This window comes from Myotis myotis, unplaced genomic scaffold (assembly GCF_014108235.1).
Source record: "Myotis myotis isolate mMyoMyo1 unplaced genomic scaffold, mMyoMyo1.p scaffold_m19_p_16, whole genome shotgun sequence".
In the NCBI taxonomy this organism is placed as follows: Eukaryota; Metazoa; Chordata; class Mammalia; order Chiroptera; family Vespertilionidae; genus Myotis; species Myotis myotis.
In genome coordinates, this window is record NW_023416320.1 from 12,518,272 (window position 1) to 12,536,983 (window position 18,712).

The 18,712-nt window shown below is 45.9% G+C and overlaps 1 protein-coding gene across 7 annotated transcripts in view; it reads right to left on the reverse strand.

Moving 5' to 3' along the window:
* NCALD (neurocalcin delta) overlaps nt 1-18,712 on the reverse strand; it is a 291,656-nt gene that overhangs the window by 10,759 nt on the left and 262,185 nt on the right. For all 7 annotated transcript variants that reach the window (XM_036337951.1, XM_036337949.1, XM_036337948.1 and 4 more), the window contains one exon: nt 4,019-4,421. In XM_036337951.1, the coding sequence (XP_036193844.1) occupies nt 4,019-4,396 (378 nt within the window). In that variant the 5' untranslated portion in view covers nt 4,397-4,421. The remainder of the gene's footprint in view (nt 1-4,018; nt 4,422-18,712) is intronic.

Sequence of the window (18,712 nt, forward strand, 5' to 3'; positions counted from 1 at the left end):
AAAGCACAAAATTATTTTTTTAAAAAGGAACATAACTGTGTTTTGGCATATGTGGTAGACTGAATAATGGTCCCCCCAAATGTGTACATCCTAATCCCTGGAACCTATGAATATTCAGTACTTGCATAGTAAAAGGGATTTTGCAGATGTGATTAAATTAATGATCTTGACATGTAGAGATTATTCTGAATTATCTTACTAGCCACCAGACTACTGACCAGGACTGTCAGGAGAACTGAATGGAAGAGGGAAGCAGAGGAGATACCCACAGGAATGGCAGTGTGAGAAGGACTCAGTCCATCCACTGTTGCTTGCTGTAAGGATGGATGAAAAGGGCCACAAGCCAAGGAATATTCCAGAAACTAGGAAAAGCAAGAAAACAGACTCTCTCCTAAAACCTCCAGAAGGAACACAACCTGTGGACACCTTGAGTTTTAGGCCACTGAAATTGATTTCAGACCTCTGACCTCGAAACTGTAAGATAATCACTTTGTGTTGTTTTAAGCGGCTAAGTTAATGGTAATTTGTTACAGCAGCAAGTGGAAACTAATACAGTGTAGTTCAGTATGACAGAGTCCACACTAGAGTCCTTCCTACCAATGTTGGGAAGTACAAAAGATTTCAGCTTGCTGACATACGAAATGTTCTGTAGATACCAATGCTAAACTATAGGAAGCAACATCAAGAAAGGAAAACTAGAAAATTTATGGAGTGTGGGATTTCAAAGGGTGAGGGTGGGGTGAGGGGTTGGGAATAAAGTATGAAGTTTGGGAATATCCTAGAGTAAATGCCAATTCAGAATCACTGAAAACTGGGAATTAACATAAGAATGAGTCAGAATACATGAATAGTGAGTTTGCAAAGTAGCAGAATAGAATAGCACAGCCCTTAATAGGAAAATGGTTCTAAATTTAATTTAATTTTACTGGCAATTTGGAAGTCACATCACAATGCTGCAGTATTATCTCTCTACCGTCATGAATATTAATCATCGGGGTGCAGTGCTGCAGGGAACAATTGAGGAAATTTGAGCTTTCCATTTGCAGGCTTCATAAAGACTCTGGGTATGTATATATGTGTGTTTACTAAGGAATCTGTGCCCTCCCAGTTGTGACCTGGAGACTTACTGTGGGCCTGCGAGTGCCCTGAGCTACTTCACAGAGAAGAAGATGCCTTGTCAGGCTGAACGCTCCTTCGACTTATGATCACTTTTTACATTCCGTGTTGGACAGGGAGGAAGTGCTTACTGGCCCCTCCTGCACATTCTCTGCAGAGTTCCCGCTCTCCCTCGCAGCTGGACTCCACAGCACAGGGAGAGCCTATATCCCTCCCTATACCTGGTACTGCTGATGCCCAGTGCCAGCCACTTAGTAGGTCCTCCATCCCAGGTGCGGAATGGACGTGTGAACGCATTGCTTTCTAAAAGCCCGTGTGGCCTGGAGGGTCTTCCTCTTCATCAGTACTGGCCACCAAACCACTGGCCAGGACGGCCAGGAGAAATGGGCGCAAATGCTGAACAGAAGAGGACACAGTGGCCGCGCCTTTTTCTTAGGTCCCAATCAGGAAAGCAATTCTCTCCGGGAGGAGAATGTCCTTGTCCCGCTCCCTGCAGTGAGGCAGGGAACCCCGGGGGACACAGCTCTCCCAGATAAAAAGGAGAGACAAGATAAAGCTACTAGAATGACTCGCCTTTTACATTTTAATTTTTGTTCAATTAGCAAAGATTAAGAAAAAATGGGAAAAGTGAAACCATACGGGGCACCCTTCCCTCACTTTGGGAGAACATTTGGAAAAAACAATCTGGCAGAGGGTATCCAAGCCGAAGAGATAAATGCTCATTCCCTTCGGCCCAGTAAGTGCACTGCTGGGAATTTATTCTAAGGGAATAATCCTAAATATAGAAAATGTTTCATGCACAAGAATTATTCGTTACTTTATTTTTAAAAGTTACAACACTACGTGCAGTAATGAAAACTGGAAACAACCTAAATATCCAACAATAAGGGAAAATCAAGTATATTATAGTATATGATTCTTATGCGCCTTTAAAATATTTTTATGAAAAGTTTTTATAACATGAGAAATGTTTGTGTTATTATGTTAAGTGAAAATGGCAAGATACAAAATTTTATGTACATTATGAAATTGATATTTTTAAATGTGTGGAAATAGGAGTAGGAGGATATATTAGAAAATGATTAGCAATAATACTCTTATATTTTTCTATACTGCCCATATTTTTACAGTAGACATTATATTTTTTATACATTTATCCTTGGGGCAGGGGAGAAATCCTTTATTTTTGTTTAAGATCCCTGTCTCTGAGGGATCAATTTAACACAATTTATTCAGATAGTTACTGCTCAGGATGAAGGAAGAGCCACTGGTGGCCTAAGCAGAAAGAACCAGTGGCGGATCTTGTAGAGTTTCCTAATACAGGGCAATCACCTGGATTCCTGCTCCCACATCCCTGCACTGTGTGCAGTTGTCACTCTACCTGCCGTGTGGGTTCCGTCCCACTGGCCAGGGGCAGACCCCAGGCCTTGGCCACAGGCTCACTAACAAGTCAGTCCTCTGGCTCTGCCCTTCGTTTCCGTGAGCAGGTCTCCTTGGTTCCTGGAAAGCAAGAGCCACACCTCCACCCTCTTCGTCGCCAGCAGCGGGAGCCTTTCTGTCTCCTCCTGTTACATCCACCCCCATTCCTTCCAGAGTCTTTCTGCCGCCTCCCCACCCTCCACCCCGTTATCCCAGGGGCTGCAGCTCTACCTCTGAACCCAGATGTCCTGGCACGAGTGCTGGCCTCTGTGACGAGCTCTCCAGGAAGCCAAATGCCCACTCTCTTGGACCTGCTGTCTGCAGCCAGGTGTTTCCCTATTGTGCCCACGCGTCTGCCAAGACAGTGAGCATCCGCCAGCCCGCCCTGGTGCCACCACCCACCTGGCCCTTCTGATTGCCTGCGGCTGGGGCTCTTCTGATCCTCTCCGCGTCCAGGTTGCCTTAGGTTTGTCTCTGGGTCCCACTCACTGCTGATCACATTGACCTTGCCGTGACCATAGCTTCTTTGTTCCTTTCCCACCCTTCCCACGAGGAGAATGTGGCCAACACCAGGGTCCCTTCTGTTCTGCACAGGAAGTTTACTCTGGGTGAGTGACTTGGGGAAAGAAAATGGAGTGCCTCCTGCTGAAATGATGGAGGCCCCATTCTACGTGTGTATCTCTGACCAGACAGAACCGAGGCTAGAGATCCCTGCTTTTACTCAAGAGTCTAATAAAGATATAAATGAAGATGGTGATGGTGAGCTTTACCCATGGCTGGTACTGTGCTAAGCAATGAACCTGGAGAGTCACATGTAATCTTAAAATAACCCCACAACATGGGTGGGCTCTGTTGGCAGTTCCATGTTACAGATGAGGCCAACGAAGCTCACGTAGATGAACGAGGTCAAAGTCACAGAGGTAGTGACTGAAAGAGACAAGATGTGAACCCAGGCCACAGTTTGATCATTAAATGACCACTGCAGGAGATATACCCTCAAAAGGCAGGTCATTGCAATGAAGGGCTAGAGGTGCCATAATGAGCATGACCAACTGCAGACTGCAAGTCTGTCTGTAGGGTGGCAGTCACCGCAAAGCCCCAGGTGACTTACACCGGCGAGAATGGGAGCCCAGCATTGCCAGACCTCCTGAGTTTTCAAGAGATGCCAACCCATCTGCATTTTTATGTGCATCCTCCCTGGTTAGTAACACGGGTTCAATATTCTCAAAAACACGGGTAGCCAAATATGCACTGAGCCCCACTGTGCACCTTTCAATTCTAACTTGTCGCTCATGTTCTTCTCTTTGAATGAATATATATATAATATATAATATATAATATATAATATATAATATATAATATATAATGTATAATGTATAATGTATAATGTATAATGTATAATGTATAATGTATAATATATAATATATAATATATAATATATAATATATAATATATAATAAATACCTTTTAGTGGGCTACATACCTGCACAATCTCTAGCATTTCTGCCTTGCTGATGTAACCGTTTCCATCCAGGTCATACATGCTGAAGGCCCATTTCAGCTTCTGCTCCAGCTTGCCCCTCGATGTCACACTCAGGGCTATGATGAATTCTCTGAAGTCTATTGTCCCATCTCCATTGGCATCGAAGGTGCGGAAGACGTGCTCTGCAAATTTGGAAGCATCCCCGTAAGGGAAAAAGTTCCCGTAGATTTTCTTAAACTCTTCCATCGACAAATGTCCGCTGGGGCAGTCTCTCAAGAAGCCTTTGTACCACTCCTGGATCTCGTGCTCCGTGAAGTCCGTGCTCTCCAGCAAGTCCTGCATGACCTCTGGGCGCAGCTTGCTGTTCTGTTTCCCCATCCTGGCGGCGAGGGTTCAGCTGGAGCTGGAAAAGAATAGACATCAGTTTAGACTTGCTCTTTAGAGGCACATTTTATCATCTGCGAATGTTTCTTTGGGGAAAAGAAAGAAACTCTATTTTAGTCTAATAACATTGTCTAGGTTTTCCAACACCGTAGTCAGCCAAACAAAACAATAGAAAGACAAGCAGGCAAACGATGAGGAGCAAAAATATCACGGATCAGACACGGTTATTTCTTTTATACAGAGCCAACCGGAAAACAAGAGATGCATAATGAAAGGAGAGAGAATGGGTGTATGGGTGTATGGGTGTGTGTGTGTGTGTGTGTGTGTGTGTGTGTGTGTGTGAGAGAGAGAGAGAGAGAGAGAGAGAGAGAGAGAGAGAGAGAGAGAGAGGCACACTGGCTACTTAATTCTGCCTTATCTATTTGGGAGAGGCCATGGATGGCTTTAAAAAAATATAGGTTCTAACACTGAGTCCAAGTATGAGAAGGGAGAATTAAAGGAGAGGAAGAGAGAGAGCAAAAGCGATCATGTAATTGCTAGAACATTTACAAGTAAAGTGCTGCTTGCATACCTGCTGAATAGTATAAACACAGACATGAGCAAGGAAAACAGAAACCTGCCTAATACCATTAAAGCTACCAAGCTAAGTCAACTATTTAAGTTCACGAAGTCAAGTCACTGTCAACACAGGGTTTAGATGTAAAAGATCATGCTTCATTGTTTGTTTGTTTTTTTATGCCTAATGATTGTGGTTCATGGGATAGGCCAAACTTTCCTTTCTAAAATACATATTACTTCATATCTTCTTAGCCTAACGGCAGCACACCTCCCCAGTAAGATAGCAAAACAACTCGGGAGTGCATAAAGGAGAAGGTCACATCTCCTTTCATTTCATTTCATTCATCACATTTCACATCTAAATACTTAGAGGTAACCACTGCTGGCATTTGGGGGGTGTCCTTCCAGATTTTTTGAATGCATACTTATCTAACTATGCTATTAACAAATGTTTTAATGCATTTACATTTAAAAAAACAAGAATATATATATATATATATATATATTACACCTTTTAGTTACATATTTTTAAACTAAAAATAGTATGGTATGAAGAATAAAGGCAACTTTTATTAGATGGGAAAATACCAGTAATTACTGTCTTTCCAATTCACATACTAGTAGCCATTCAATGTTTATTGAGCGCAATATACCAGATATGTTTCTGGCACTGTAGATGCAAAGAAAAGTAAGACATGTCCCCTCCTCTGTAAAGGACACCCAGTTGTGTACTAGGTGTACCGGTTAATAATGCAGATATTTTTCAATAGATGGAGTTACACATATATTGATATATATGTGATTTGTTATGTATGCTATTTTGTTGTATTGACAACAAGCTTCAAAAACTTCATATGTCAAATTTACTGAAGGTGTTAACATCATAGATATTTTTACGCTTAAAAATGTCGAATTTTGTGCCAAAAAAAGAGCATTTGCGGGAAGTTTTAATTCATTACTTTATCTGGAAGAAAAGTGCTGCTGAAAATTATCGTATGCTTCGGGAAGCTTATGGTGAACATGTTCCATCTCAAGATACTTGTGAACGCTGGTTTCAATGCTTTAAAAGTGATGATTTCAATGTGAAAGACAAAGAACATCCAGGTCAACCGAAAAAGTTTGAAGACCAACAATTACAAGCATTATTGGATGAAGATGCATGTCAAACTCAAAAACAACTTGCAGAAAGATTAAACATTGCTCAGCAAACACTTTAAGATAATTTACAAGCAATGGGAAAGATTTAAAAGGAGGGAAAATGGGTGCCACGTCAACTGAATGAAAGACAAATGGAAAACCGAAAAGTCATCAGTAAAAATGTTGCTTCAACATGAAAAAAAGTCCTTTATGCATGGAATTGTGACTGGTAATGAAAAGTGGACTTATTTTGAGAATCCCAAATGCACAAAATCATGGGTTGATCCAGGTCAACCATCAACATCAACTGCAAGGCCAAATCACTTCGGAAAGAAGACAATGCTCTGTGTTTGGTGGGATCAGGAAGGTGTGGTATATTCTGAGCTTCTAAAACCAGGTGAAACGATTAATACTGATTGCTACAGACAACAAATAATAAATTTGAATGCTTTGATCCTAAAACCACCAGAATGGGCCAGAAGACATGACAAAGTAATTTTGCTTCATGATGACGCACCATCACACACTTCAAAACCAGTTAAAGACATGCTAAAAGATCTTGCCTGAGAGGTATTAACCCACCAGCCATATTCACCAGACCTTGCTCCTTCAGATTACCACGTAATTCCGATCGATGGCACATGCATTTTCTGTGCAGCACTTCAAAATGTACAAAGAGGTGGAAAACTGGGTCTCTGAATGGTCTGCCTCAAAACAAGAAAAGTTCTATTGGGATGGTATTCACAAATTACCTGAAAGATGGGGGAAATGTGTAGCTAGCGATGGACATTACTTTGAATAAAGCACTTTTGATGTTTCTCTTGAAATTATCGTGTTATCTTTGATTACAAAATCCGCATCTTTAACTGGTTGACAGCCAATCCACATTTTTAACAGGTTGACAGCCAATCCGCACTGGTTAATAATGAGGATTTTGTAATCAAAGAAAACTGTCTCCCCCCCCCCCCCCCCACTGGCCTGGTCGCCCCCAACTTCCCCCCCACTGCCGGCCTGGTCACTCACAACTTCCCCCCCTGCTGGCCTGGTCACCCCCAACAGCCACCCACCCCCCCACCCCCGCCAGCCTGGTCGCCCCTCACTGCCTCCCCTGTTAGCCTGGTCGCCCCACACAGCCTGCTGTTTGGTCATCCCTCACTAACCCCCCAGCCGGCCTCATTGCCCCATGCAGCCTGCTGTTCAGTCATTTGGTCGTCCCTCACTACCTCCCTGCCAGTCTGGTTGCCCCACGCAGCCTGCTGTTAGGTCGTTATTGTGAGGGCATCCTGACCAATTTGCATATTACCCTTTTATTAGTATAGGTTGTTTTCTAACCACTATCTTGTATACCTGAAACCAATACAAAATAATATTAAAAGTAAACCATAATGGAAAAATTAAAATTAAAAAAAAACACACACTAAAAGATAAAAAAAGCTATCTGGTAGTTAAGACTTGGTCTTGGGATCTCTTCTCCCGCCCCAGGTTTATTGAGACATAATTGTGTAAGTTTCAGGTATCTATATATACAAAACCCTAATATGCAAATAGACCAAATAGCGGAACAACTGAACAACCGGTTGCTATGACATGTGCTGACCACCAGGGGGTGCACGCAGAATATGGCTGTGACAGCAGCAGGCAGCAGAGCGTGGAACATGGCAGGCATCAGCTGCAGTGGGATGGTGGAGCAAGTGAGTGGGGATGCCAGACCAAGGCGGGCACCGGTAGCTGTCATCAGGGTGAACCTCTGGTGGTTACTGAAAATTCTTTGCTCCCATGCGCCACAGTCCCACCGAGCACTTGCACCTGCTGTCGGCGCCTGCACCTGCTGCCAGTGCTGGCCCCACTCGGACCCGCTGCCGGTGCCTGACGCAGGCCCTGATTGCTCAGCACTGTCAGCAGGTGCAAGCAGCGACTGCTGGCCCCGATTGGCCCTCAGAGCTTCTCCACCTCCCCCTGCTCCTGAGGGACGATTGGGGCTGGCAGCCACCTCTCGCACCTGCTGTCAGCGACGGCCCTGCTCACACCTGCTGCCAATGCCAGAACCACGGCTCACACCCACTGCCGGCACCTGGCGCTGTTCCCGATCACTTGGCACCATCAGTGGGTGCAAGCAGCAGCTGTCGGCCTTGATCGCCCTGAGGGCTTCTCCACCTCCCCCTGCTCCTGAGGGGCGATTGGGGCAGCAGCTGCCACTCACACCTGCTGACAGAGCTGGCCCCGTTCGCACCCACTGCTGGTGCTGGCCCTACTCGCTCTGCACTGTCAGCAGGTGTGAACAGGGCTGGTGCAGTCAGCGTGTGGGAGTGGCAGCAGCAGGAGCGGGGCTGCCGGAAGACAAGGGACCGGGGGCCGCGGTAGGAGGGGCCAGGCAGGGGCGAGGAGGATGGGCCGAGACCCATTCCTGTACCCACTGCAGCCTCGTAGCCCACAGTTTCTTTCAAGATGCACGAATTTGTACACTGGGCCCTAGTATATAACAATAAAAGTGTAACATGCCAATTAGACCAGACGTCCTTCCGGACCACCTTCCGGACAAAGCCAGGGTTGCGAGGGAAGCCTGGGTCCTGGGTGCCTGCCGGCGGCTGGAGGGAAGCCCGGTTCCTGGGTGCTAGAGGGAAGCCCGGGTCCCAGGTGCCAGAGGGAAGCCAGTGCTGGCAGCCGGGGGAAGGAACGCCTACTCTTGCATGAATTTCATGCAGCGGGCCTCTAGTACAACATAATAACCCAATAATATGTATATACTCTGAAACGATCATCACAATAGGTTTGGTTAATGCCAACCACCACACATAGTTACAATTTTTTTCTTGTGATAGAAACTTTTAAGATCTGCCCTCTTAGCAACTTTCAAGTATACAAGGCGGTATTGTTAACTAGTCACCATGCATTATATCCCAGAACTTACAACTGGAAGTTTGCACCCTTTGACCACCTTCACCCACTGCCTCCACCTCCCAACCTTGGGGTCTCTTATATTGAATTGTCTGTGTACCTGACTATTGCTCCCTCTAAAATAAATTCCTGGAGGGCAGTGTTTGCATCTCACACTGCTCAGACTCCTTTCATAACAGCCACAGTTCAGGACGTGACAAGCAACCCTTAGTAATTGTCCTGGTGACTTTGGTTTTCCGAGGTCTGCACTGGAGGCAGACCTAGCCCCGCTCCGGCTCCCAGGCCGGCTTCTCGGAGGGGCAGGGAGAACAGAGCAGGCAAGCATCTTATTATGCAAGAGTTGAATTTTATTATGCATAAAACTCAACTCCAACTCCACTGGAGCACAAACAGAATTCATAAATTGAAGCTTCCAATCACTTTCACTCCCCTCTCATGTTCTTTTTTTTCTTCTTCTTCTTTTTCCTGAAGGAATACAAGCAAAGATAGAGAGGCTGGTTTTTATTAGAATTGTCAAACTGTCATTTAGTTGCTAAGTTGGCAATTTGCCCGAGGCAAGAATTCAGAAACATGAGGTAATACATAATACATGGGTTTACAGAGCTCTGAAACATTTGCCGGAATTTACAAGCAATTCTGAGTTTTCCTTTTGGGGAGTTCTTCGGAATATAGCTCTTTGGTGTGGTGTTCCATCCAATCACCATTATTATGCTTTTTATGACACTGTGGTTCTGTGCACATCACCGTGTGCCTGGCCTCGGGGGGGGGGGGAGCGGGGAGGGGGTGGCGGGGAGTGCCGTTCCAATATTTAAATCCACTCTCTTAAGAAATGATCTACTTCCCCAAATATATAAAACAAAACCAAACACAAGTTCCTTTCCCAATGTTTAAAAAAAGCTCTTCTCCTTTATTAGCTGTTTTGCACCAGAAACAAATGGCCTCAACATCTGGGCTACGTCTCCCACTGAGACTGATGTGTGTGCAGCTATTTTTCGGTAAACAGTAATTAAACCACATTTACAAGTTCATTAGCACAGACAGGCCATCGCAGAAACAAGGGAGAAGAGTGTGCGGGGAGTTCTTTGGGGAGTGGGTGTTTACGATTTAGTCCAGAACGTGTCTCAGTAGATAACTACAAACGCTTTGCGACCCATGATGTCTGAACTTGCGAAAACCATCTGGACTTAGTTAGTCTGAAGGACAAAAACCTCAGGGGACATGTGATAGAGTTGCCTTCTCAAGGGAGGAGAGGAAAGAAGGAGGCATGCCTGACAATACTTTTTTTCTTTTGAAAGACGGGAATTTCTGCCTGTTAGAGTTGAAGAGGGGGGGAAAAATCACGTCAGGGAAACGCCACATTAATTAGCAGTCAAGAGAAAAATAGTCTGCAGACAAAAGTTGCACCTCAAGTGAAACCTTTTTCATTACTCCACACAGTCATCAGAATACTTATTTTGTGCCAATAGAACATAATGGGGGGAATCTCAGGCCATTGAATAAAAATGCTTGGGTCCAAAGCCTGGCTCCGTTGTTGCCTAGACTCTTGGGTAATTCACTGAACTTCTTGGTCACCTCAGTTTTCTCATCTTTACAATGGATCCAGTAGTATGACTTCGTATCTCACTGATGTGATGTGAGAATTAAATGAGACAGTCATATATGTAAAGCTCCAGCATTCAGCCAGGCCACACACCATGCAAAATGAAAACAGCGTCTTATCCTTGACGGCCCTTCATGTAGGATTCTATTGAACCTTTCCAGCAATCCTGAGTGGGAGGCAGAAAGGCTTTCCATATTTTATAAGCAAAGAAATGAAAACTCAGAGAGGTTAAGTGACTTGTCCCAAGTCACACAGCTTGTGAATGAGAGAGCCAAATGGTAAGTTAGAGTTGTACGTGGCTGTCCACTGGTTTTTTCCTACTATGCCAGACTAGCTCCAGGAACAAAGGACACAGAAATTAAGACAACAGTCCCCTAAAAAAGTCAGAAAGAAGCAGTGAGGAGAGAGGAGATAGCTTCCTACTGGCACTCATTTATTCCACACATATGTGCTGAGTGTCTGCTGGGAGCGAGACACAGGTCTAGGCATTGGGGGCTCAGCAGGAAGCCAACAGGCCAAAACCCTGTTCTCATGGAGTTAGTGCAGGAGACATACAATAAATTGGATAAATAAGTGGAATGCTAGATGGAGGTGTGCCACAGAGAAAAGTGAAGAAGAAAGGGGGTCAGGGAATACCAAGGTGGGTGGATGGTTGTTTATCCTATCTAATAATAGACAAACATGGTAATTGACTGTACCTTTGCTATGCCTCCCATCGGCTAATCAGCGCAATATGCAAATTAACCACCAACAAAGATGATGGCTAATTTGCATACTGCAGGCAGGGTGGGACAACGCCATCCCGCCGCCATGTGGGCCTGCTATTTGCCATCTGGGGTGGTGGGGCGGGACAGCGCCATCCTGCCTGCCCTGCCGCCATCCTGGCCTGCTATCTGCGACCTGGGGTGGTGGGCATACTGTGTGCGACCCGACCCGGGGTGGCCGGGTGGGGCAGCAGCGATCTGAAGGCCTGCCCGGGTGCCCCGTGTGCGACCCGGCCCAGGGCGGCTGGGCAGGGAAGCAAAGGCTTGAAGGCGGCTCCGGCTGGAGCGAAGGCCTGGGTCCCGGGTGCCGGAGGAAAACCGGTGCCGGCAGCCAGGGGAAGGGAAAGCCTATTGCACAAATCTTTTCGTGCAACAGGCCTCTAGTTACATAATAAAAGGGCAATATGCAAATTGACCCTAAGGTGGAACGACCAGAACGACCGCTCGACCAGTCACTATGAGGCACGCTGACCACCTCTTGGTTCTTTCCCCGGCCGGCAGGCTCCCATCGCCCGATGGCAAATGGGAAGCTGGGGGTGGATGGTGAGGGACCCAGGTGGTGCCAGGCCAAGGCCCTCGCCCCGCCGGTCACCCCACACCTGAGCGGGGAGAATGGCCGACCTCTTGGTCCCTCCCCTGGGTCAGTGGGCTCTGATCGCCTGATGCGAATGGGGAGCCGGGGGTAGGTGGCGGCAGGGGGTGAGGCCGGCTGCCAGCAGCCGGGGAAGATGGCTCTGATCGCAGGCCAGACCTAGGGACCGTACCCGGGCACAAATTTCATGCATTGGGCCTCTAGTTTTAAATAAGAAGCCAGGGAAGGCCCCACTAAGAAAGTGATATTTGAAAAAGGCCAGAGGAAGTGAAGGTGGTAGCCATGGAGATATCAGGGAAAAACTATTCCAGGCAGAGAAAACAGCAAACGAGAAGGGTCTACAAGAGGAACATGCTTAGCATGCTCCAGGATATGGGGGAGGGGAGGGCAGGAGAAAGTGAAGGAGGTGAGATCAGAATCGTGACAAGAGCCAGATGACGTGAGACCTGGAGTGACCGGAAGGACTTGGGCTTCCACTCTGAGTGAGACGGAGTCCCTGCACGACTCTAGCAGAGAGGTGATAGGAGTGATTTATATTCTACCAGGTGCTGAGAGTAAGCTAAGGAAGGGTGAGGGCAGAGGTGGGGAGACCAGCTTGGCGGCCACTGCAGCGATCCAGGCAAGAGATGAGGGTCGCTGGAGCCGGTGGTAGTGGCAGAGGAGGTGACAATTGGACAAATCTTTTAGGAGTTAACAGAATTGGATAATGTAGGGTGCGAAAAAAGGGAGCAGTCCAGCTTAACTCCAAGGTGTTGCCCTAAGCGACTATCAGGGTGAAGTTGAAACTTGCTGAAATGGGAAAAGGGCAGGAGAAGCGGGGCATATGGGTGAGGCAGGGCATGGGTATCTGTGCTTAGTTGTGCACATGTTAATTCTGAGATGCCTAATGTACATCCCATATAATGCATGTCAGTGATGGTGAACCTATGGCATGCGTGTCAGAGGTGACAGGCGAACTCATTTTTTTGGTTGATTTTTCTTTGTTAAATGGCATTTAAATATATAAAATAAATATCAAAAATATAAGTCTTTGTTTTACTATGGTTGCAAATATCAAAAATTTCTATATGTGACACGGCACCAGAGTTAAGTTAGGGCTTTTCAAAATGCTGACACGCCGAGCTCAAAAGGTTCACCATCATTGATGTATGTAGTATATATAACATATATCTGTTAATTTTTGCTGAATCTGTGCTACCTTTAAGTGCAATGCACATCGATTCTGTTGCCATCCGCATTCTGTTATTCAGTAACTCACTCTGACAAGGGTAATGTGGAACTGCCCAGCCTATTTTGGGTCACATCCAGTCTCCCAAACAATAAATCTGGGGTTAATATTGACCACAGATGAAAAAGGAAAATATACAAAAAGAGAAGACATCAAACCACCAACAGAGAACCATGACCAGGAATCTAAAATATGAAGTTAACTTTCTATTTAAGATGAAGAAAAAAAAGCACAGCTCCTAAAAGTGATGCCACAGGGAAAGGAAATGGCGACTGGCGGGCAGCCTGAAGAATGCGTGTGCGCCCTTCTTCGTTGTTCTTTTTGTCTCTGTGGAGAGAAAGATCGCAGCATTTCATTCCTGCAGTTCCTCATCAGGTTCGAAAAACTCTGGGAGTTAACTCCTAAGGGCCCAGCGTTAGGTTCTCCAGGGAAAAGTCCACAGCTCATCCTGGACACCCTGGTTAGGAAAAATCTCAGTGCCATCTGCTCTGAGGTCTCCTAAAATGGAATTTACAAGATGCGAGCAGCTAAAGTCAAGCTCAGCTACAACAAAGAACACAAAACCCACAGTGGTTTAAGGAAGAGATCAGGACAATCTTTAATAATAAAAGTGTAGTATGCTAATTAGACCAGACAGCCGAATGACCTTCTGGACGTCCTTCCGGATGACCTTCTCAACGAAGCCAGGGCTGCGAGGGCCGAGCCCCTTGCACAAATTTTGTGCATTGGGCCTCCAGTTAAAAATGTTTGCCTGTTTGGGGCATGTAACCTTGTCCTCTAATTTTCAACCAATGGAATGTCTAAATTATGAAAACATACCTAGAAAAAAGTTCCTAAAATGTAGGGAAGAAATGATGAGTTATAGATGGATGGGAGCAAGCATTCATTTATAATGACTTAGACCTCAGGTCCTTTAACCATCTGAATTTATTTTACAGGTGGCTAAAATCCGGCAACTTTATTTCTAGGTCATTTATCTTTGATTCTCACTGGTGGGTGGGTGGGGAGACTAAACAAAAGTCTGAAGATCACACTGCTTCAGAAATTTCTCTTCAATGGAACTTGCCCCTCAGTGGAAGTTTGAAAGGAAGCCATATATATGAACTGACATATTTATATATAATGGGCAAATTAAGACATAAAACACAGCGGTGCCTGAAGGGAAAAATTAAAATATTAAAGAGGGACAAGTGAAGTTATATAACAATCCCTTGCTGAATTTTATCTTGACCAAAGCCTCTGGTAAGAACAAACGTTATAAGGAAACCAGACCTATATTTCCCACAACCTCAACTGGATCACAAAATGGCTTTGCTGGGACTGCCAGAGGTTTGTCACGAAGCCACTGCTTGCAGGGAGGCCTTCTTCCCAGTGAGAATGGGGACCGACACCTCCAGAGTGAGTGGCACACCTGTGACGCTGGGTCACACACCTGGCAGAGAGGTGACAGAGTTTGAGATGAGAACTGAACTGGTACAAAATACATAGTGAGCAGGAGGCTCAGGGGAAACAAGTCCTTCCGCCTCCCCCGTGCTGAGATAAAGCCCAGGAAACCCACCTGCTCTTCTCAGGTGAGCAGGGCTCACCTGGGGCCTTGTCTCCAGAACCTGCATTTCAGTGTGCAAGGGGCCTGGTGTTGGTCTGCTTTCCAATGTTTTATTTTTCATAAAAATAAAGTGCAACCACATAACTGCCCACAGAACATATATTTCTGTTAAGAATCTGAATAGAATATTATCTAACAACCGCCCTTTGCCTCTCCCCTCAAAATGGAAATATCATTTTTGGTTTTGTTGATTACCAAAGCATTGCATCATTATTGCAAAAAGTGTAAGTAACAAGAGGATGTGGAAATTAGAACATGAACACTCTTGCTCTGATCCAACAGCACTCCACAGAAGATAAGCACTATTAATAGTTTTCTTTGTCTACATCTTCTTAGACATCTAAATGCAGAGATACGAAATTTGTTCACTCTGACCATAAATGGGATCATACTACACTATTCTGTAATCTTCATTTCACTTGAAAGTATACTGTGGGTGTTCTACCTATGGATGTGTCTCATCATTTTAAATTGCAGGATTTTCATTGATTCAACAAACAGTATTGAGCACGGACGTAGTGCCAAGCACTGCATTGGGTAGGTAACTGGTAACATGAGGCTTACAGCCCTTTCATATTCCATTGCTTGAAATGTACTTAATGACTCTCCCTTGTTGGACACCAGGTTGCTTCTACTTTTCTTTTGTTCCCTTGGCATTCAGTTCAATCCTGGCTCCCAGATTCTTTGGGGAGTATTTATAGCAAAGAGATTATTGTTATGGTCTCCAGACCCTCCCTTATAAATTCTCCAAAAAGCCATTTTCCTCTTGCGCCTTTACATCCTAACCATGCATTTTTCAAGAGTTTGCACACCAGCTAAGATTAGTATTGAACTGGAATTGAAATTGGATTTGGAATTCCACCCCATCCCCTCTGGCCTGCCTGTGCCACAGGCATATACACCTGCAAGCTTGCCATTTGCTCCCTCTTGCACCTAGGAGGGCGCACCCACCTTGCTCTTTTATGAGTGCAACTATTGTCAGCACACAAATGCCCCCCTCTCCCTTCTCAGCCTCCACTCCTCCTGAACTTTCATGCCCACACCTCTCGCTGCTACTTCAAGTCTACCTGATGGCTGACTCCCCCACCAAATCCTCCCACAGTGCCAGCAACTGGAGGTGAACTGATATCAATCGCATGCTCACACTATCCCTAAGTGAGCACACAGGGCCATACCAAATGGCCACCTTCCGGATCTGTAGAAACGACAAAGCTGTCCCAAAGGAAGAAATCATTGGAGGTCTCAAGTCAGGGCTCCAGATGAGGAGCACGTGTCCCCCCGCTATCAGAACTCCTGGCCATCAGACCACTGCATACGCGCTTGTCTGGGCGTCGGGGACAGATGCCAGGTCGGTGCTGGCTGCAGGGAGGGAAAGACTGGGGGTACTGGGGCCCTCCACAGTCTCCCAGGGCAGCCACAGGCTGAGACCCTACCTAAGTTGGCTGACTCCTGTGAAAATCCAATTGCAATATGTGTCTGTTTAGCTAAAGGTACTAAATATTCTCTTATTGAAAAGACAGGAATTATCACTTTGGGTTACGATAAAACCCTAAAGCAGAACAGTGAGCTGTCACAGACTGAGAAGGGCAAATAGATCAGCTGTGGGCATCCAGGCCTCCTCACTGAACTAGCAGCCAGAGGTACATGAGCAGCTCAAGTCCCCATTTTTAGACATCCTCTAGGGGCCACAAATGCATTCAGTTAATTGATCCAAGCCCCTCCATACAGTCTAAGAATAGTTCATCATTTTTTTATTTACTCAGCAAACATGTGTTTAACATCTACTGTTTCCTGGCTTGGAATGACTATGCTTATAAAAATAGTCTCCTACACAGGATAGGGGGAGAAGGGAATCTGGCTCTGGTGGCAGCTCAGAGCATTTTCAATAACATTTTATTCTCATAATTTCACTGTACAGTTGGAAGAGGGATATTACATCTTTGCTTTATTCCAAGGATGAGGCGCTTAGAGAAGCTGATGGCCATGACAAAGCCACGTCACTTGTGGTCCCAGGGGAGCAGGATCGGGACACCCTCCCCACTCCCACACCCTCCTTATCTTGGGCTCAGTCACTCTGGGAGTTGGAATGGCTGCTTCTGTGGGAATGTATTGAGCGATCAGTCCCTATCCTGGCCAATGTGGCTGAAATATTCGTGTTTGTTCATCAGCTGTGTGTACAGTAGAAGTCCACTAACTGGCTAACAAGAAGAGACTATCAAGTTATTTCTTTTAACCTCTTGCACCTTTTGTGTCCTCCAGGGAAAGACTGTGGAAAGAGAATTGGTCTTGGTAGCAGAAGAACTAAGTTGAAGTTCTTATTATATACCGTGTTATGTGACCTTGGGAATGTCATTTGACCCTCTGTCTCATTCTTCTACAGTAACATTGGCATAATAATACCTTTCTCATAGGGCTGTTGGAAGGACTAAGTGAGAAAAAGGGATCCCAATGAATGGGAGGAGTTCAATATTGTGTCTGGCATCTAGCAGGTGGTCAATAAATATCGACTGTTAATCTGAACGAGATAGGGTTTAGTTTAGTGGGTTGTTTACAAGATGAGCCTTGGTGATTTGAGAGAACTCTCCCCCTTGCTTTAATGGGGAATTAGAAAGAACAAGAGCAAGAGAGTGACAGAGGAAGGAAGGAAGGAAGGAAGGAAGGAAGGAAGGAAGGAAGGAAGGAAGGAAGGAAGGAAGGAAAGAAGGAAGGAAGGAAGGAAGGAAGGAAGGAAGGAAGGAAGGAAGGAAGGAAGGAAAGAAGGAAGGAAGGAAGGAAGGAAGGAAGGAAGGAAGGAAGGAAGGAAGGAAAGAAGGAAGGAAAGAAGGAAGGAAGGAAGGAAGGAAGGAAGGAAGGAAGGAAGGAAGGAAGGAAAGAAGGAAGGAACTGAGTCTGACTGCCTCCTTGGGGTCACCTGCCAGATGCTAAAGCATTTGTGTGTTTGCACCCAGAAAGGACTCCTGCCAGACCCTGGCTGAGTTTTCCCTGCACAGAAGTCATTATTCTAACCTGAAATTAAGCAAATTCGTTCTGTTAGAGAAGCAGCTGATGGAGAGTAGGATATTGTATTTTTTCTCTGGTCTTCTCTCCTGAGGCTGGGTTGGGGGGTGGGGTGGGGCTACATGGGACTGGGCAGAATCAGAACCGTCTCAAAGAAACCCCATGACCCATGAGCCATCCAGCCCCAAAAAGGAGGGCTTGTAACCCATTCCCAGGGTCTGGCAGGACAAGAATGGTATGTTAGGAACAAACTGGATGCCATCAACAGATGTGGGATATAAATAATTAACTGAACCCCTCCTTACTTGGGGGAAAAATGGTTCTTAGTTGTTTTATTGTTTGTTTGTTTGTTGTTAACCAGCTTTTCATAAGAAGGTCAGAGGTGAAAAAAGGAATGAACTTTATGAAAAAGAAAAACAAAATTCTACTTATTAGTGGGGAAAAAAAGACAAAAATAACCATACGAGAATCCTTGTCTCTCAACTTTATTTCTAACTAGAGGCCCGGTGCACGAAATTCATGCACAGGGGTCCCCTCAACTCAGCCTGCACCCTCTCCAATCTGGGACCCCTTGGGGGATGTCCAATTGCCGGTTTAGGCCTGATCCTGGGGATCGGGCCAAACTGGCAGTTGGACATCCCTCTCACAATCTGGGACCGCTGGCTCCTAACTGCTCACCTGCCTGCCTGCCTGATCACTCCTAACTGTCCCCCCCCCACCACCAGCCTGGTTGCCCCTAACTGCCCCCCTCTGCTGGCCTGGTTGCCCCCAACTGCCCCTGCCAGCCTGGTTTCCCCCAATTGCCCCTCCTGCCAGCTTGGTCACCCCCAACTGTCCCCCCTGCTGGCCTGGTCACCACCAACTGCCCCCCTCCCCACCAGCCTGGTTGCCCCACACAGCCTGTTGTTCAGTCATTTGATCGTCCCTCACTAA